The sequence below is a fragment of the Protobothrops mucrosquamatus genome, unplaced genomic scaffold, assembly GCF_001527695.2.
Source record: "Protobothrops mucrosquamatus isolate PMUCROS unplaced genomic scaffold, P.Mucros_1.0 scaffold1183, whole genome shotgun sequence".
Classification (NCBI taxonomy): Eukaryota; Metazoa; Chordata; class Lepidosauria; order Squamata; family Viperidae; genus Protobothrops; species Protobothrops mucrosquamatus.
Genome location: NW_015387396.1, coordinates 951783 through 972819, shown reverse-complemented (window position 1 = coordinate 972819; position 21037 = coordinate 951783). Strand labels below are relative to the sequence as shown.

Below are 21037 nucleotides of genomic sequence, written 5' to 3'. Positions count from 1 at the left end.
TTATTGGCTATAAATCCTATTACTTGTTGTGGATGTTCACACCAGAACAATACAGGTGCATAAGTTTGGAACCATTTATGTTGTAAATCTACTTCCTACTAGAATGATGCAGTTGCATTTCAGTTAAAACTGCCACTATAGTATTATATGTGGGCAATTTGGTGCAGTCTCTCCCTGTTTGAATGCCACTTAAGATGTTCTGTGTGACAAGGTTGACAGTATTCTTCAGTACTGCAATTTTCTGGTAATATCCAGAGCCTCAGGACAATGTGATGCCCTGGTAGCCACCTGGTAACCACTAGCCACAAAGATATATTACCTAGCGATATGCATTTTAATATTCTCCAGCAAATCAACTCTTCCAGATACAATAGCTTTCACTCATCTGGGCCAGAGCGCCAGAGCTACATAGTAAAAAGTTTTACACTGCTTGACAGAGAACAACCATAGTTCTTAGGCTACCCCAGTGGTGGGATTCAGCCGGTTCACACCACTTCGGCAGAACCGGTAGCTAATTTTTTGTTGCCCAGGGCCAGAATAGGCTTCCAGAAGCGGCATCCATACAGAGAACCGGTTGTTCACATATTTGAATCCCACCACTGGGCTACCCCCCTAATACTATGAGCTGATCATGGATGGAGAGGTGAATATAACTGACTTCATTGGTGTTAAGACAAGAAATATACAGCATTTAATAATTAAGTTTTACATATCAGATAAGAGAATGCTAGAACCATACCTAAAATAAAACCAAACCAAACCCAATAAAATGTAAAAACATATTCTAATGGGACGCGTGATCTTTTTTATTTTTCCGTACAGTAAACTCTTTCTGAAAGCTGGAAGTCAGAGGGTGACCAAAAAAGAAAGAATGAAAAATGTGCTTTTTTCCCTTAAACCAGGTTCACTTAAAAGGCTACAGGTTGCAAAACACAGGCAAGCTGTCAATTCTTTTTGGCACTCTCTCTGCCAACTCAGCTTCCCTGAAATTATAGAGCCCATCTTCTTTCCTTCTCTTTTCTCCTCTCTTCTCTTTCATAGTCCCCTCTGCATAGGGTCAGGTCTGATAGATTTTTGCATAGAAGTCTTGTGACCCTCATCCATTGCCTTATGCACCTCCGGGAGTCTGTGACCTACTCTCCAAAAACACCTAGGCAATAAATCTGGCTACAATCATATATAAGCAATTAATTGGGAGGCAGCCCCACTGAATTCTCAGTGAACATGTTTTGAATTAAGCTTTTCGGGTATTGTGGGGTTGTTGGTTCTTTCTTGGAAATTGATGGGTCAACTTAGAATCTCTCCCTTAGTTATTTCACTGTGGCCATGTTTGTATTGCACTTCCAACCTTGAATTCTTGTTCAGGAAACCACTGTTTTTCACAGTTTAATGTTGTGGCTTGGTTCACACAATATGCTCAGTCAGTGGCTGGGTTCCTATAACTTACTGAATCACAAACTAACCTAGCTGGGTTGTGTGAACTCAGCCTACGGAGAATAGTAATCATTTCCCAAATGGTTTCACAGTGTTAATTCTTCTGAACAGATTGTCCTGTTTCTTTTCCTCTGTGCACAAATGCAACTCATCCCTTTATTCTTTCCAGTAACTTAGGAGTGCCACCTGGTCGAGGTAATTGTCCCTTGATGGTTCCTCTGCCCTTTGATCTCATTTATACGGACTACCATGGACTGCAGCAGATGAAGCAGCATATGGGCCTCTCCTTTAAAAAATACAGGTGAGAACCGGGGCTATTTTCTGCCATCTCCTGACCCTGTTTTGCAACATCTCTGGTGGAAGAGATCATGATAGAACTGGCTGACAGATGTACAGGTTTACTACTATGGAATCAGTTTCCTGTAGAAATAAGATCAGCATCCTTATTGCTAATTTAAGCAGTGAAGGCTTATTTTTTAAAGCAAGCATTCTGGGATTGATATTGAGGATGGATAGACCCAGAATTTATATGGGCATTTCTTCTAAGAATGTAGTTGTGATTACATTTTTATTTCTGTGAAGTTGTTGCTATAATGTAATATGTTGTAAGCCACCCAGAGCCGTGGGATAGGAGATGGGCAGCAAGTACATTTCATAATAAATAAATAAATACATGGTACAATTTATAGTATACCACTCTTGTAAATGACTGAAAACTGATTTTTGAATGAAGCTGCATAAAATCCCTGTGATCATAAAGGTAGATAGTCCATGCTTAAAGTCCTTGTAATCATAAATATAGATAGTCCATGCTTAAGTTTAGTGACTGTCTGAGATTAAAGACAACTTCCCCAGAGCTATTTACCAATCAGTTTCAAAGTTCCAATGGTCACACACGCACACACACACACACACACACACACACACACACAGAGAGAGAGAGAGAGAGTCACTTGACTGCATTTTGGTCAGCTGAGAAATTCTTTACAGCATCAGAATTTTAATGCAAATTCTTGGAAACTGAATTTGATAATGGGTTAAAAGGGAAAAAATCTGCTTAATATTTTCCCCTCCAAGCCTTCTTCCAAAGTCATGTTTCATCCATATATGGGATCATAGATATCTTGAGACTAAATCCAGAAACAATTCTAAGATTTCTGGGAAACGTTTCTTGTTCCCCATCCTAGAGAAGAGCATTATTCCAAATTCAGAATGGGACTGAAACTGAAAATCGCTCGAACATTTAGCCTTTCTTTCTCCTATCAAGCAGGGAGAAGTACATCTCCAACACATCCTTAAGATTTACACTTCCACTTCCACATCTTGATTATATCCATGACTGTGACAGCTGGTCAACTGCACACTCAATAGCCTCCCTTCTGTTTTCCAGCTGCCATTGTCACATATTATGTTGTGCTTACAATGGCAAAAGAGCAAAGCTATATATTGTTCTCATAAAATAAATCATCATCATCATCATCATCAGGCTTTCCAGGGAGGAGGCAAGAGTTTGGGTGTTCAATGTGTGAAGACAGCAGGGGGAACTAACGGATCAGCCTTCTGTGAATGTGTCCTGTAAACATCACAAAAGAGAGAAAAAGTGGCGGTTAAAGGGACAAAGTCATCTTTATTTTGCCCTTCTTCCCGGTACTAAAAGTAGGGGGTAAACAAAGCAAAATGACCTAACTCCCTGTCTCTTGCCAGATTATTTGCTAGCAAAATTTTGTGATTTCATTTAGCACTAGTAGTACCTTTTTCTTCTCCCATGCCCCACACGACCCCCACTATCCTTCATGATTTTTGTTCAAAAGTATCAGATTGTTATAAATCAATTTTCCTTGTGTGTTTTACCTTACCAAAAGAACAGAGTTGGGAATCTGATGCTTGATTCATATTTGCTGTATTTTCAGATCTTGCTCTCTTCCTCTCCCAATCCCAAGCTCTTTTGATTGGCTTGAGAATGTCCAACAGTGTGTCCAACAGTGCCTATACAGCCTATAGGGTGCTAGCCTATAGCAGGCAGTGGGAAGGCTCATCCTTAGATATTCCACGCAGGGGGGAGCCCAGAAGAAGGGTAAAAACCATGAGAAGACTCCATCTCTTTTTTCCTCCTCTATGCATAGAGTGGGTTGCTTGCTTCCAGAATGACTCTCTTCATAATATTAACATTATACACCCATCTTTGATTGGGAAATACTGTAGAACCAAAAGGGCAATGTACAGATAGAGAAAACAGAATTCCTGTGCAACTACAAATGAAATCGGATTTTTGAAAATAGCCTTATTTTAAAACACATTAGAATTCATGCAGTGATTTAATTGAGAGAGAGATGCCCTGTCCAATACTGGGGTACTTGGGTTGATGAATTCAAACATCAGTAGAATGGGTACAATCAAATTCCTGATTCACATTTTGTTTAGGGGGAGAGGTTGAATGGTGAATTTTAATGGAGAAAGACACTAATAATGATCCTTAAATGTACCTTCCAGTTCCCTAACAGGGAAAAAAAATCCCATCCATCCTAAGGCTGTTTGGGAGGATACAATATTAATCCAGGGGGCTAGAGGTTATGTAGTTATGAAATAGATTGAGAAGATTGAAGAAAAACACACAGAAATATAGGTCATAAACAGATAAAGCAGGCTAGCTTCTGTGGTTCAAACTAGCATCCACTGTACATAATTATAACATTTTGATTTTGTAATGTACTCCAATGGGAATTGAAGTTTGTCACTAGAACAGATTTGGGGTTGCAGGGTTCTTCGTGCTTTATTTTGGGGAGGTATTTGCTTGAGATCTTTTCTCTTCACTGCCCTTTGTTTTACACCTTCTTTGGATCCAACAGCTGTCTTTCTTCTCTGAAGAAATAGGTGGTTGCAGAGGCTGTTTACAGACTGATATTGTTCACTACACAAGCTTTTCTGTGCAAGATATACATGGAGTTGACTGTAGATTAATGGAGTGGCAAGTTTTAATAGTAAAAGCTCCATGAAGTCTAGTGGCTCCTGTTGTCTTTCTCGCATGTTATGCTTCATTTTGCAAGCTCTGTTCTAAAGCACATTTTTTAAATATTCATGAACATGTTTCTCAAAAAAAGAGAGAGGGAGTCTTAGAGCTTCTCCTTTGTCTGCATTAACGTTTGTTTGTTGCTAGTTCCATTAACTCAATTCTAAGCAACTCACAAGCCACAAAATACAAAATATCTATAAATAATATAATAAGCATATACGAAAAGCATCCTAATGTAACATAATCATTCAAACTGGAACAATTCAATCCCATAATCATAAAGCGTCTGGGCTATTTTGTACCAGATTACGTATTTCTAATTCTTATTGGAAAACCCAAGTTTTGAGTAACTTCCTGAGCACCAGGAGTTCAGAGGGCAGATCTGGGGCATTTCACAGAAGGGGGACATCTCAGAAAATGCTAACTTCCAGGCTTCTTCTCATTGCCACTCATGGTTGGTGAGGATTCACAGTAAATCTTCTGGGTAGATATACTTCAGGCAGATGGATTCTCTTCAGAGTGAACTGGTCTGGTAGATAACCAGGCCCCCCAGATGCAAGATTTTAAATATTAAAACTCCTTGAATTGCACCCAGAAACAAGCCAATGCCAGTCTCATAATCTTGTTGTTACAATATCGGCTTTTCCTAATAACATGTAGATCACTATCTTCAAGAACAGATCCTAAGTAGATCACATTACAATATCCCACCCATTCATTCCTCCATTCATTGAGCCAATGGAAAAGCATGCTGGCATAAAATGTACTACTCTGAGGACTGAACCTAACTGCTCTCTGTAACAGTTGCTGAGGTGGAGATGAGTGTAAATGGGTGCCTAAGACGCAGGATTTAGCCATCTTTCGAGTATCCTGAGTGAGAAATCACTGGTACAGAAGTGCTCATTACATATAATCCGTCTCTTGGGCTTATGACACAGAGGCTAGCACTTTTTTGAAAGAGCATTAAACTCAAGTCGAAAACCAGTTTTCATGTAGGTCACATACATCATCTAAAATGGAAAGGAAGAGATCGTGGTGGCACAATGGTTAGAATGCCCAATGCCCACGAGTTCGATCCTGACCAGTTCAAGGTTGACTCAGCCTTCCATCCTTCCGGGGTGGGTAAAATGAGGACCCAGATTGTTGGGGGGCAATATGCTGACATTTGTAAACCACTCAGAGAGTGTGGTAAAGCACCGTAGAGTCTAAGGGCTATTGCTACTGCTAAGAGAAGTTGTGCAGGGCACTGGGGGCCCATTCTTCCATTTCCGACAATGAATTTCCTCAGTGCCTGACTGTTAAAGCTATTCTTGGACACAGGTCTAATGTTGAGCTAGTATGTTATAGTGATTAAGGTGCTGGATTGGCACTGCAGAGATCCAGGTTTGGGTATTCCCCAACCATGGAAATTCACCAGGTGCATTTGCCCCACTTTCTTTCTGCCAGCTGTCAGTTGCTATTGTGAGGACCAATGGAAAGCAGAAATAGTAAGTGCAGCCTTTGAACCAAAAGCAGGATATACATATAACAACCAAGCAAACAAATAAACAGGTCCCTGGTGCAAGAGGTTTGTAACTATTCATTGGCGATCACAAGATTCCCCAAATTCCATAAAAGGACACTTCCACTTAAGCAGTAGGCAGCATGACTTTCAAAGATATCACTGCTATGGTGTTTCTCCCCTTATTCTTTTACACAGATGCCGTGTTCGAGTAATTGATACTTTTGGGACTGAACCTGCATACAATCATGAGGAATATGCCACACTGCATGGATATCGAACAAACTGGGGCTATTGGAACCTCCATCCTAAACAGTTCATGACAATGTTTCGTAAGTCATTTTTATATTCATTGTGGTTACCATGAACAGCTGTTTTTAGGTGTGAGGTAACAGGATAAGAACCTTCCTAATTTCCAGAGTGGAAATCTCCAAGAAGCTTATGTGAAGAAGGCAAACATAAATCTCCTCCACTATGTTCTGTCTGAAGTCCCTTTTGACATGTGTTGGGATCCTCCAGCTGGTCCAGAATACTGAACTTTGCTTATTGACTAGTTATATGAAGCATGGATCGCTATCCAAACACGATTCAATGTAGTATTAATCCCTCTCAAGCAATGAACAATTTACCTGAAAGGGGAAAAAAAGACCTGTTCAATTTTTACATTCTTTGGGAGTAATTCTTCCCTTTTCCACCAACTTGAAGCTGACTGAGTCAGCCTGGGGGATCTTCAACTGAAGTGCTTTAAACAGGGTTCATCAGAGATAAGCCAGCAAGAAATAAGTGCTGGAGAGTTGCTCCATTACATTCTGTCCTTTTCTGCGAAGGTCATGGAGATTGAGAGAAGAGTAGGCAACATACGAAGGTCTCTGATAGAAAAAAAAGTAGCTCTTTTTGGAACAATTTGTTGCTTTTGGGACGTGTTCAAGTTTCTCAAAGAACCCCTCTTGGTCTTTTTTCCTGGAGTTGAGAATCACCTATTCTGTAAGCCTCAGAGCTACCTTTGTCTGCCCCAGAATGTGTGCCAGACCTGTGTTCTCCAAGCCTCTCCCTTATTTCTGCTTTTTGAGGAATGGACATATGGTATATAAAGGAAAGAAAAATGTATTATTTGAGCTCTTTTAGCGTGCACGTCCTTCTTGTTGCAGCAAAGTTGCATCTTCAAAACATTATTTGCTCGTCCACTATAGAAAATGGACGCTTAAAGTGTCAAATTTAGCAGAAATGGCTAAAATTTCCACTTATTTGAAGGATCAATCACAAGAAAGATACATCTCGGTCTGGAGAAGATGGATAGATTATATTCAGAATAAATATGGGACTAAAAAGTTTCATTTGGGTTATGAGTAAACTCTAGAGTATTGTTATTATTAATAGTTTATTTTAATGGAATTTTTGTTAGTTTTAATTACGGTATATGATATTATTATTACTTTTAATATTAGTATTGTATTGTTTAATATTTAGGTTATGAATATGTTTATTATTGTGTTTAATTTTAATTTGTTTAAATTTGTGTTAAAGGGGAGTTAAAGTGCATTATGGACTAGGTTATTTTAATAGTTGGTTAATGCTAGATAGATTTTGATTATTATATTTGTAACCCTGTGTTCAGCTCTAGGAAGTGGGGGAGGGGGAGGGAGGGGTTTTGGGGTGGGTATGGGGGTTTATACTGTAATCTTCATAAAACTTTTAATAAAAAAAAATAAAAAAATAAAAACATTTATTTGCTCTANGTAGAAATAAGATCAGCATCCTTATTGCTAATTTAAGCAGTGAAGGCTTATTTTTTAAAGCAAGCATTCTGGGATTGATATTGAGGATGGATAGACCCAGAATTTATATGGGCATTTCTTCTAAGAATGTAGTTGTGATTACATTTTTATTTCTGTGAAGTTGTTGCTATAATGTAATATGTTGTAAGCCACCCAGAGCTGTGGGATAGGAGATGGGCAGCAAGTACATTTCATAATAAATAAATAAATACACGGTACAATTTATAGCACACCACTTTTGTAAATGACTGAAAACTGATTTTTGAATGAAGCTGCATAAAATCCCTGTAATCATAAAGGTAGATAGTCCATGCTTAAAGTCCTTGTAATCATAAATATAGATAGTCCATGCTTAAATTTAGTGACTGTCTGAGATTACAGTCAACTTCCCCAGAGCTATTTACGAATCAGTTTCAAAGTTCCAATGGTCACACATGCACACACACACACACACACACACACACACACACACACACAAAGAGAGAGAGAGTCACTTGACTGCATTTTGGTCAGCTGAGAAATTCTTTACAGCATCAGAATTTTAATGCAAATTCTTGGAAACTGAATTTGATAATGGGTTAAAAGGGAAAAAATCTGCTTAATATTTTCCCCTCCAAGCCTTCTTCCAAAGTCATGTTTCATCCATATATGGGATCATAGATATCTTGAGACTAAATCCAGAAACAATTCTAAGATTTCTGGGAAATGTTTCTTGTTCCCCATCCTAGAGAAGAGCATTATTCCAAATTCAGAATGGGACTGAAACTGAAAATCGCTCGAACATTTAGCCTTTCTTTCTCCTATCAAGCAGGGAGAAGTACATCTCCAACACATCCTTAAGATTTACACTTCCACTTCCACATCTTGATTATCTCCATGACTGTGACAGCTGGTCAACTGCACACTCAATAGCCTCCCTTCTGTTTTCCAGCTGCCGTTGTCACATATTATGTTGTGCTTACAATGGCAAAAGAGCAAAGCTATATATTGTTCTCATAAAATAAATCATCATCATCATCATCATCATCATCATTATCAGGCTTTCCAGGGAGGAGGCAAGAGTTTGGGTGTTCAATGTGTGAAGACAGCAGGGGAACTAACGGATCAGCCTTCTGTGAATGTGTCCTGTAAACATCACAAAAGAGAGAAAAAGTGGCGGTTAAAGGGACAAAGTCATCTTTATTTTGCCCTTCTTCCCGGTACTAAAAGTAGGGGGAAAACAAAGCAAAATGACCTAACTCCCTGTCTCTTGCCGGATTATTTGCTAGCAAAATTTTGTGATTTCATTTAGCACTAATAGTACCTTTTTCTTCTCCCATGCCCCACACCACCCCCACTATCCTTCATGATTTTTGTTCAAAAGTATCAGATTGTTATAAATCAATTTTCCTTGTGTGTTTTACCTTACCAAAAGAACAGAGTTGGGAATCTGATGCTTGATTCATATTTGCTGTATTTTCAGATCTTGCTCTCTTCCTCTCCCAATCCTGAGCTTCTTTGATTGGCTTGAGAATGTCCAACAGTGTGTGAGAACTGGGGAGGGACAAGAAAGTAAGCTCCTCCCCTCTAGTGCCTATACAGCCTATAGGGTGCTAGCCTATAGCAGGCAGTGGGAAGGCTCATCCTTAGATATTCCATGCAGGGGGGAGCCCAGAAGAAGGGTAAAAACAATGAGAAGACTCCATCTCTTTTTTCCTCCTCTATGCATAGAGTGGGTTGCTTGCTTCCAGAATGACTCTCTGCATAATATTAACATTATACACCCATCTTTGATTGGGAAATACTGTAGAACCAAAAGGGCAATGTACAGATAGAGAAAACAGAATTCCTGTGCAACTACAAATGAAATCGGATTTTTGAAAATAGCCTTATTTTAAAACACATTAGAATTCATGCAGTGATTTAATTGAGAGAGAGAGAGAGAGAGAGGTGCCCTGTCCAACACCGGGGTACTTGGGTTGATGAATTCAAACATCAGTAGAATGGGTACAATCAAATTCCTGATTCACATTTTGTTTAGGGGGAGAGGTTGAATGGTGAATTTTAATGGAGAAAGACACTAATAATGATCCTTAAATGTACCTTCCAGTTCCCTAACAGGGAAAAAAAATCCCATCCATCCTAAGGCTGTTTGGGAGGATACAATATTAATCCAGGGGGCTAGAGGTTATGTAGTTATGAAATAGATTGAGAAGATTGAAGAAAAACACACAGAAATACAGGTCATACACAGATAAAGCAGGCTAGCTTCTGTGGTTCAAACTAGCATCCAATGTACATAATTATAACATTTTGATTTTGTAATGTATCCAATGGGAATTGAAGTTTGTCACTAGAACAGATTTGGGGTTGCAGGGTTCTTCGTGCTTTATTTTGGGGAGGTATTTGCTTGAGATCTTTTCTCTTCACTGCCCTTTGTTTTACACCTTCTTTGGATCCAACAGCTGTCTTTCTTCTCTGAAGAAATAGGTGGTTGCAGAGGCTGTTTACAGACTGATATTGTTCACTACACAAGCTTTTCTGTGCAAGATATACATGGAGTTGACTGTAGATTAATGGAGTGGCAAGTTTTAATAGTAAAAGCTCCATGAAGTCTAGTGGCTCCTGTTGTCTTTCTCGCATGTTATGCTTCATTTTGCAAGCTCTGTTCTAAAGCACATTTTTAAAATATTCATGAACATGTTTCTCAAAAAAAGAGAGAGGGAGTCTTAGAGCTTCTCCATTGTCTGCATTAACGTTTGTTTGTTGCTAGTTCCATTAACTCAATTCTAAGCAACTCACAAGCCACAAAATACAAAATATCTATAAATAATATAATAAGCATATACGAAAAGCATCCAAATGTAACATAATCATTCAAACTGGAACAATTCAATCCCATAATCATAAAGCGTTTGGGCTATTTTATACCAGATTACGTATTTCTAATTTTTATTGGAAAACCCAAGTTTTCAGTAGCTTCCTGAGCACCAGGAGTTCAGAGGGCAGATCTGGGGCATTTCACAGAAAGGGGACATCTCAGAAAATGCTAACTTCCAGGCTTCTTCTCATTGCCACTCATGGTTGGTGAGGATTCACAGTAAACCTTCTGGGTAGATATACTTCAGGCAGATGGATTCTCTTCAGAGTGAACTGGTCTGGTAGATAACCAGGCCCCCCAGATGCAAGATTTTAAATATTAAAACTCCTTGAATTGCACCCAGAAACAAGCCAATGCCAGTCTCATAATCTTGTTGTTACAATATCAGCTTTTCCTAATAACATGTAGATCACTATCTTCAAGAACAGATCCTAAGTAGATCACATTACAATATCCCACCCATTCATTCCTCCATTCATTGAGCCAATGGAAAAGCATGCTGGCATAAAATGTACTACTCTGAGGGCTGAACCTAACTGCTCTCTGTAACAGTTGCTGAGGTGGAGATGAGTGTAAATGGGTGCCTAAGACGCAGGATTTAGCCATCTTTCGAGTATCCTGAGTGAGAAATCACTGGTACAGAAGTGCTCATTACATATAATCCGTCTCTTGGGCTTATGACACAGAGGCTAGCACTTTTCTGAAAGAGCATTAAACTCAAGTCGAAAACCAGTTTGCATGTAGGTCACATACATCATCTAAAATGGAAAGGAAGAGATCGTGGTGGCACAATGGTTAGAATGCCCAATGCCCACGAGTTCGATCCTGACCAGTTCAAGGTTGACTCAGCCTTCCATCCTTCCGGGGTGGGTAAAATGAGGACCCAGATTGTTGGGGGACAATATGCTGACATTTGTAAACCACTCAGAGAGTGTGGTAAAGCACCGTAGAGTCTAAGGGCTATTGCTACTGCTAAGAGAAGTTGTGCAGGGCACTGGGGGCCCATTCTTCCATTTCCGACAATGCATTTTCTCAGTGCCTGACTGTTAAAGCTATTCTTGGACACAGGTCTAATGTTGAGCTAGTATGTTATAGTGATTAAGGTGCTGGATTGGCATTGCAGAGATCCAGGTTTGGGTATTCCCCAACCATGGAAATTCACCAGGTGCATTTGCCCCACTTTCTTTCTGCCAGCTGTCAGTTGCTATTGTGAGGACCAATGGAAAGCAGAAATAGTAAGTGCAGCCTTTGAACAAAAAGCAGGATATACATATAACAACCAAGCAAACAAATAAACAGGTCCCTGGTGCAAGAGGTTTGTAACTATTCATTGGCGATCACAGGATTCCCCAAATTCCATAAAAGGACACTTCTACTTAAGCAGTAGGCAGCATGACTTTCAAAGATGTCACTGCTATGGTGTTTCCCCCCTTATTCTCTTACACAGATGCCGTGTTCGAGTAATTGATACTTTTGGGACTGAACCTGCATACAATCATGAGGAATATGCCACTCTGCATGGATATCGAACAAACTGGGGCTATTGGAACCTCCATCCTAAACAGTTCATGACAATGTTTCGTAAGTCATTTTTATATTCATTGTGGTTACCATGAACAGCTGTTTTTAGGTGTGAGGTAACAGGATAAGAACCTTCCTAATTTCCAGAGTGGAAATCTCCAAGAAGCTTATGTGAAGAAGGCAAACATAAATCTCCTCCACTATGTTCTGTCTGAAGTCCCTTTTGACATGTGTTGGGATCCTCCAGCTGGTCCAGAATACTGAACTTTGCTTATTGACTAGTTATATGAAGCATGGATCGCTATCCAAACACTATTCAATGTAGTATTAATCCCTCTCAAGCAATGAACAATTTACCTGAAAGGAAAAAAAAAAGACCTGTTCAGTTTTTACATTCTTTGGGAGTAATTCTTCCCTTTTCCACCAACTTGAAGCTGACTGAGTCAGCCTGGGGGATCTTCAACTGAAGTGCTTCAAACGGGGTTCATCAGAGATAAGCCAGCAAGAAATAGGTGATGGAGAGTTGCTCCATTACATTCTGTCCTTTTCTGCGAAGGTCATGGAGATTGAGAGAAGAGTAGGCAACATACGAAGGTCTCTGATAGAAAAAAAAAGTAGCTCTTTTTGGAACAATTTGTTGCTCTTTGGGCGTGTTCAAGTTTCTCAAAGAACCCCTCTTGGTCTTTTTTCCTGGAGTTGAGAATCACCTATTCTGTAAGCCTCAGAGCTACCTTTGTCTGCCCCAGAATGTGTGCCAGACCTGTGTTCTCCAAGCCTCTCCCTTATTTCTGCTTTTTGAGGAATGGACATATGGTATATAAAGGAAAGAAAAATGTATTATTTGAGCTCTTTTAGCGTGCACGTCCTTCTTGTTGCAACAAAGTTGCATCTTCAAAACATTATTTGCTCGTCCACTATAGAGAATGGACGCTTAAAGTGTCAAATTTAGCAGAAATGGCTAAAATTTCCACTTATTTGAAGGATCAATCACAAGAAAGATACATCTCGGTCTGGAGAAGATGGATAGATTATATTCAGAATAAATATGGGACTAAAAAGTTTCATTTGGGTTATGAGTAAACTCTAGAGTATTGTTATTATTAATAGTTTATTTTAATGNGCATTATGGACTAGGTTATTTTAATAGTTGGTTAATGCTAGATAGATTTTGATTATTATATTTGTAACCCTGTGTTCAGCTCTAGGAAGTGGGGGAGGGGGAGGGAGGGGTTTTGGGGTGGGTATGGGGGTTTATACTGTAATCTTCATAAAACTTTTAATAAAAAAAAATAAAAAAATAAAAACATTTATTTGCTCTAAGACAAGCTCGGTGATTGAGCAATCAATTACTGATATCATTACCTGGCCAGGTAATCAATCTGTGATGGGCCAGATGCTTTTTTTCACCACGGTTTGGCTTATTGATTGAACCAGGGGACCAGATCTGGGCTGCACAGATGATCCCATGATAGCAGTAAAAATATGCATATAATTCTAATATTTTGCTGTCATCTAGGGACTGTCCTGATTTTGTGGCAGCCCAGATCTGATCACATTTTTAAACCCATAATTTGCATCAGATCGACTGATTGACATTCAGTTCTAGAAACTAGGGAAGAAAGCTGAAGCTGTGAAAAATGGAAACGTCCCAAAGGGACCATGGATAGAGAAACTAAAAATACCATTTTCCCTGGGATACCTCTTGTTTTGTTAAGATATTCTGCCACTTGTGCACCTCTGTACTGATTTCCCAAGGGCTTCAAATAGGCAAATTTGCTGATTCAACCTGACCTTAACCTTGACAATGATACCCCAAGGATAAGCTGGCTTAATGGGGCCTGCCATTTTAATTAGCTTTCACTTTAGTTTTTAACTACCCACTCCCACTGTTCTGATAATTATGTTTTCAGGCTACCCTAGCATCTGCCTTTTTCCTCATCATAGTCTGGGTGAAAGAGTTTTAACTGACACTACATGATTCCCACGCAAGTCTCTCTCTCTCTCTCTCTCTCTCTCTCTCTCTCTCTCTCTCTCTCTCTCTCTCTCTCTCTCTCTCCCTCCCACTTGGGAGCTGCCAAAGTAACTAATCATTTGTCACCTAGCTAGAAACCAACTGAAGCAGTAACAGAGGGATGTGATGTTGTGGTCAAAACAATCTAAGGATCAAATAAGAAATGAAACCAATGAGCTTTTATAGATTGGCATCATGTTAGGTTTCTTATGCCCCCTCCTTTGATATATTCTATGGCACAGAATCTGCCCCAGAATTCCCTGAGGATGAGATAAAGTATCAGAAGAGGCTGGTGGGAAAATACACAGTTCTGGCTGGAAGGTGAAAGAGAAATGAGCTGCGGGGTGGGGGAATGACAACAACCAGAAATCATTGTTAGAAGCAGGCAGGTGTCCTGGAAGGAGGCCAGCTATGTGTGGCCCAAAAATTGTAGCTCTAGTTTTAGTTAGGGATGGGTAACTTCATTGTCGCCAGATCCCTGGAAATCAAAGTGTGGTGAGCATCAGCAATGTATTAGTTAGAAACGAAAAGTTTTCTTCAGTGAGATGAACTGATCCATAGCTTCATAAGCAAACTCTTAAAGTCAACATGGATTTCTTTGTCATATTTGTTAGCTTTAACGTCTGCTAGACATGTCTGTGGATTCTCCACTGATAATATGCCATTCTCAGTTTAGCTCTACTTAGGACAGATTTATCTAGTGTTACTATTTTATTTGTCAGTAGTCAACCTGTGACCAGTTGGGTCATTGTTTCAGAGATATTTTCTTACCTAAACAGAGAACAAAGGCAAAAAAAAAAAAGCAGTGGCAGTGACATCAACTTCCAACTTTTTGACAGCTTCCCTGTGGCTAACTACCCTCCAGCAGCTCATGGTAGGACTGGTCTACCTGGCCTCCAGAGGGCTAGGGTGAGATGAGTCTACCTGATCTCCATCTGCCAAAGAAGAGGCTGGTCTACCTGGTCTCTGGAGTGCTAGAACAGGACCCGGATACTGACCATCTGGGCAGCTGCATGGCAGCACTGAAGCAACCACAAATCTTCCAGATTTTAATCCCACAGTAGTCATGGCTCCTGGATTTTGGATGGATTCTATAAATTAGAACCAATATCTTGGTTCAAAAATTGTTGCCCTTTTACTGGTACCCCAAACTGCATTTGGTGAGGTGGTTGAGAAGGGAGATGGGATGTAGGAGGTAGAAAGGAGGAGGAAAGAGGAGAGGTTGTGGGTATAGGGGGAGGAAGGAAGAGGAAAGTGAATGAGGGTGGATGCAAGGCGGGGACTGCCGAGCATCCTCGAAAATATATTGAGTAGGATTACCTTTTTTGCTTGTGTACGTAAATTCATCATATCTGTACTATTTGTTGTTTAATTTAAAAAAAAATCAATAAAAATATTATTTAAAAAAAAATTGTTGCCCTTTTGCCCAGTTAAAGTTACAGACACAAGAGTTTTTATCATATATAGATGCTTTATGATATACTTTTAGCAAAGAGCACAGGTTTTCATTGTATCCCTTTTTATCCTCATAAAATGTATCATGCAGATTAGGCTGAGAGAGAAGATGAGCCCAGGACCACCCAATTAAAGGGTGGCCACATGCAATACACATAAACAAAGGGTAGAGGTTTGGTCACTGTCCCCATTTTGTCTCTTTTGACCCTTGGGTGCCCTTGCTCAGTGAACAAGAGTAAATTTTAACTCCTGTCCTCCCAATCTGTCCAAAACTCTCACTATCCTAATTCCTCTAATAATATATATTGGCTAAGGGTGACATTTAGCAGTAATCATCTCATAACATTTTTCATGTTTGTAATATTATGTCAGGGATATGCTCATGGGAAGATTATATCAAATAATTAAGAATTATCTCTAAGTAAACAAAGTGTGATTTCTAATAAAAATATCAGGTATTGTTAACTACTATTCAGAAAGGCCATTCTTGTATGATTGACTCCAGCACATATTTGAATACCTGCAAAGGAAGCAGTGGATCTTTCCTGCCATCTCTTAAAAGAAATATGGCATGCACAAGGGGATAAGAATGAGTTCTTTGTTGAGTTTGATAACATGCTGGGAAAGCAAGCAGACCAAGTAAGATACTGGTTGGTGCTCCTTTTTCTTGTCAAGAAGCAGTCAAAGTAAAGCCAAACTCGACATCAGTGGCGGTAAAAATGTGTAGACAAAATAATGGAATAAAAATATGGGTACATTTAGCATAATGATTCTTTTGATTTTCAAAATAAGAATTAGTGACCACGGCATTTATAGTTGATGAAACAGAGGAGGGGGCTTGTTGCTTTCCAGATGTTGCTGAATACCAGAAGTGCCTGCAAACCTGGCCAATGCTCAGCAACATTGGAAAGTGTACAGAGATTTCTCAATTTTATTTTGCAGCCACTTGCAAATGTGGCTACAGCAAATTGTCCTGACTGAGAAGAAGACAAAAGAGTTATTTCTAGGCCTTGTTTTGGAGTGACTCTGGATTGCTCCTCTGGAAATGGGTCAGTAAGGATTCTGTGTTCTGTCCAGCTCTAATATTCTGTTAGTAGTGTGAACAGGCTATATGTATGTCTATGGAGATTCTCAGTCATCCAGGTCATGGTTGTCCCAAAGGTGCTTTTTCAGAAGGCAACCGGACTTCCTTGGTTTTTCCTTGAAGATGTTTCATTTCTCATCCAAGAAGCTTCCTCAGTTCTTCATGGAAACGTCTTCAAGGAAAAACAATGAAAGTCCAGTTGCCTTTTGTTCCTAATCTCACAAACCAAGTTGTGAAAATGTAATTTATATATATACTCGTAGGAATGAGCAGCCTATAGGTCTCCAAATATTAATGGACTACAGTTTCTATGATTCCTTATGTTGAATATACTAGTTAGAGCAGATAGAAATCTGAATTCAGTAACATGTGATATTTTGGCACACAGTCTACAAAATGCACTGGAAATTAAATGTACCCTATCATTCTTCCTTTTTCTCTAAAGCTAGTATTCTTACACTTTCTTCTATTTCCTCTTTATTTTCTCCCAATAATTACAGGCTGTTCATGGAAATCTGATGAATCACTGATTCAAGAACAGAATCGGTAGTAGATAATTCTTGGTCTTAAGAAATTACTATTATGTATTTGATCATATTTTTACTTTAGATGCATCTTTACTCATGGAACCAGAGATTGAATTGATCTTATAACTATGCAGTTTGCTGAATTCATCCCGCAACACAATTCAGTTCTAAAACAGTTCAATTATACAAACATTTGAATTGTGGAAAAATACAACTTCAGTATCCATACAAGTCACCAAGTGTGCCCAAGTCATTAAAGCTTTGAGAACTTTCCAAAACAATAATAAGAATTAGTATAGCCAGCCAAGTTTAGACTTGTATTTTAAAACAGTTGTTGTACCAAGTGCTAATTATGAGCCAAAATAAATTGTTATATAAAAGTAACATTTTTTCAGGACTTATGTTTTGGTTTTAAAAATTATCTATCCTTCTTCAGACAGCTCATTCAACTACTGTGGCTGTCATATTTTGTAATGAACAAAAAGAATTAAAACAAAATTGGATATTCCATTACAGAATTTAAAATATCAGGTAAGAGAGGTATGAAACGTATCAGTGAATTCATTTTTAAAAGAAGTTTATTTGATTTCTAAACTAACAAAGCACCTCTCATGTGGATAACCAGAGGACTGGTGGATAGAATGGATCAATCTAGAACTAAGGAGAAATTTCCTGAGAGTGAGAAAAATCAACCAGTGGAATGGCTTCCCTTCAGGGGTAGTGGGTGCTCCATCACTGGAAGATTTTCAGAAGAGATTGGACAGACATTTGCCTGAAATGGTATAGGGTCTCCTGCTTGAGCAAGACTAGAAGACCTCCAAGGTCCCTTCCAGCTCTAATGATAATGATGATCCCATGTTTCAGGGTATGATACATAAAGTTTGCAAAAAAGTGTAGAAACTCTAGGGCATGGATGTCCAACTTTGGCAACATTAAGACCTATGGACTGCAACACCCAGAATTCCCCAGCCAGGCCCATGTCCACAGGCCTTCACACGTTGCCAAGTTGAACACTCCTGATCTAGGGTGAGCCCAAAATTCAATATAGTCTCTACAAAGCATACACTCTTCCAATGAAATGGAATGCTATTTCATTGGGGGTGGGGTAGATTGTATTATTCAGGAGAGAGATATGAAGATTTCCATGGTTACAATGACATATTATATTATTCCTCCACAGCTCATACACCGGATAATTCTTTCATGGGGTTTGTGTCAGAAGAGCTCAATGGGACTGAGAAGCAGTTTATTAAATCCAACAAGGCCAACAATATGGCAGTTGTCTATGGGAAGGAAGCCAGCATTTGGAAGGTGGGTTACATACATACATAAGCATTTCATCCCAACCATACAGTATAAAAAATGAAACTTTCCCAGTAATGATGAAACTCATTAATCCCTCACCACTGTTTGAAATGCCATTTATGTCTTTGAGGTGCATTGTCTATAAGGGTCTCGTGAAATAAGGAATGTAGCCTTTATCTCCTCAAATTGGCGTTCAGCCTACAGAGTGAATGTACACATTTTTCCCAGCCTGATCCAGCTTCCAGAGATAAAGAAGTGGCAAGGTGAAAATTGGCTCTGATTTTTGTTCCTGATTTTACATTGGAGGGCAATTGCTAAACCAAACCTGAAAACCTCTGTGGTATTAATGAGTAAGAATGATATATTTATGTCCAGCTCAACACTACACCAGTGAAATCATTTGTTTTACTGGGGTGGGGGGGTGGGGGGGAGAACCACCCAAATGTCATTGTCATTTTAAGCGTTGCAGTCTTGCAGAGTTTGGGAATCTCTTTCTAGGGAATCCCATCTTCAGACATCACATCTTGCATGCTAATTCTGCCCAATTATGGGTGCAGAATACATGGGTTTCTTTTTTCATACCAAACCCAGTGGCATGGTCTCACTCTTTGTTAAGGTCTTGGAGTTTTATATTTAGCCTGGGAAAATTATAACTATTAGATTGATTTTGTGACCGTCCAGACCTTAATCTTTGTTTATCTTAATTTTTATTCTTTGCACTACTTAATGTTAATAATGGCCCAGGGATGTTTATGAATGTCATAGGAAAGCAGGCTGCAGTTTTAAGTCATGCTGACATTCAATGAGAAATTTGCCCAGGAGGAGAAAAATTGGCATTCCAAGACAACCCTAAATTGACTGTTAAAAAACTGTATCTGGTGTTAATTTCATGTGAAGTTTCAATAGAAGGACAGGATTCTGAGTCTGCAGCCCAGAGATTTTCCTAGAATCCTTCAACCAAATACTATACTGGGGATCAGCTCCTTCAAATAGTTGGTTGTGCAGTATGGGGTGGATAGTACAACTGAGGGAAAGAAGCCATGATTGGTCTGACTCCTGGATGCAAAACTCATATGTTGAGGAAACAGACTGGCAATCAAAGCTTGCTTGCTTTATTTGTTTGTTTATGACATCAAAGTATTTTAATTTTCCTGCAGGAAGACAAGTCACACAGGTCAACTGACCATAGCAAGTATTTAGGTCATGAATTCCAGCATTAATGCTATAAGCTGAGATCAGATTCTGAGCTAATCACAACCTTTAAGGGTTCTACGTTCCACATTTGATCATTCAAGCTGACCTCTTCAAACATAAGTCATCTAAAACAGAGGTCCCTAACCTTTGGAGCACCAGGGACCGGTTCCGTGGAGAAAGGTTTTTCCATGGACCGGAGAGTGCGTGGTTTTGTGTGCTGCCTGCATTCCACAGATGGGGCTTTGCTTGTTTGTGTGGACCATTGCTGGCATGCTGCGGATCGGTTCTGGTCCATGGACCGAGGGTTGGGGACCCCTGATCTAAAACATTCATAGAATTGGTTCTGTTTTGTATTTGGAGACTATTTTTCCAGGGGAAGAGTGGTGACAGCTATGTTGCTGGCCTTTTCAAGAACGAAGAAGAATTTGCTATGGGCTGACTATAAATTCAGCTTATTTGGTGACCACCAGGCTGGGGGAAGCTAGATTTGATGGATGACTGTTCTGATCCACCAAAGCGCTTTACATGGTCATATAACTTGTATTTCACCATCTTGGAGCATTTTAGTTTGTTGTCTTTCATACACAGGAAGTCAATTTTGCCTCTTCTTGCTTCTCTCTCTGCGCCAACATGGATTTCCAGTTACAGGTACAGTAAGTCACAAATCATTTTAAACTAGATTTATGTTTAATATATTATAGCAGAACAAATAATGCTTTAATGCTTTTCATATGTAGATTATATGCATTTAAGTAACCATTTTCAAAATTTATTTTAATACGAATTATTGCAAAGTGAGATTTTGGATAATTCTTTAAAGTAACATTCATCTTGTTTTTTTTAGCAAGACAAATCATTTTGTTCTGATTGCTTTGGTACAAATGGCATTTGCTCAACACGCATACATTCTTTATAAAGGACACGGACATGGCAAGTTGTCTTTTTCTTCATGTTGCTTCCTCTCATTTGCTGCTGGTGTCTACTTTGCATATCTATGAAAAGGGTTATCTTCCCTCCTGTGACTACTGTTCCATTTTTCAGAGAAAACAATTATTTCTTCCCTAGGCAAAATCAAAGTGTGCGTAGTGAATTTTTAAAAGAAAGGGGTTTTTTATCCACACACGCTCTGGCAGAGACATTTTCTTCCTGCAAATCTGGCCCCTCCACAATTGGAGAAATCAGTTATGGCTCAGCCTGCATTTGCTCCTTACTGAAATCTCTAGGTGGCAAAAAGCTCTATTAAGTGGGCAGTGAAGAGCATCGTCCACAAACAGAAACTGCGGACTTCTTTGGAGAAAGTTCTTTCTCTCTTCCCACCATATTTATGACTCCAACCAAATATGCAACACATATTTTTACT

At 39.2% G+C, this 21037-nt stretch overlaps 1 protein-coding gene across 2 annotated transcripts in view; it reads left to right on the top strand.

Annotated features, from left to right (window-relative positions):
* Positions 1-21037, top strand: part of MGAT5B (alpha-1,6-mannosylglycoprotein 6-beta-N-acetylglucosaminyltransferase B) — a 309533-nt gene that overhangs the window by 245442 nt on the left and 43054 nt on the right. Inside the window, exons 9-12 of one of the 2 annotated variants that reach the window (XM_015820789.1) lie at positions 1604-1735; positions 6144-6277; positions 18359-18489; positions 20320-20325. In XM_015820789.1, coding sequence (XP_015676275.1) covers positions 1604-1735; positions 6144-6277; positions 18359-18489; positions 20320-20325 — 403 coding nt within the window. The remainder of the gene's footprint in view (positions 1-1603; positions 1736-6143; positions 6278-18358; positions 18490-20319; positions 20326-21037) is intronic. The other variant, XM_015820790.1, reaches the window with a different exon arrangement.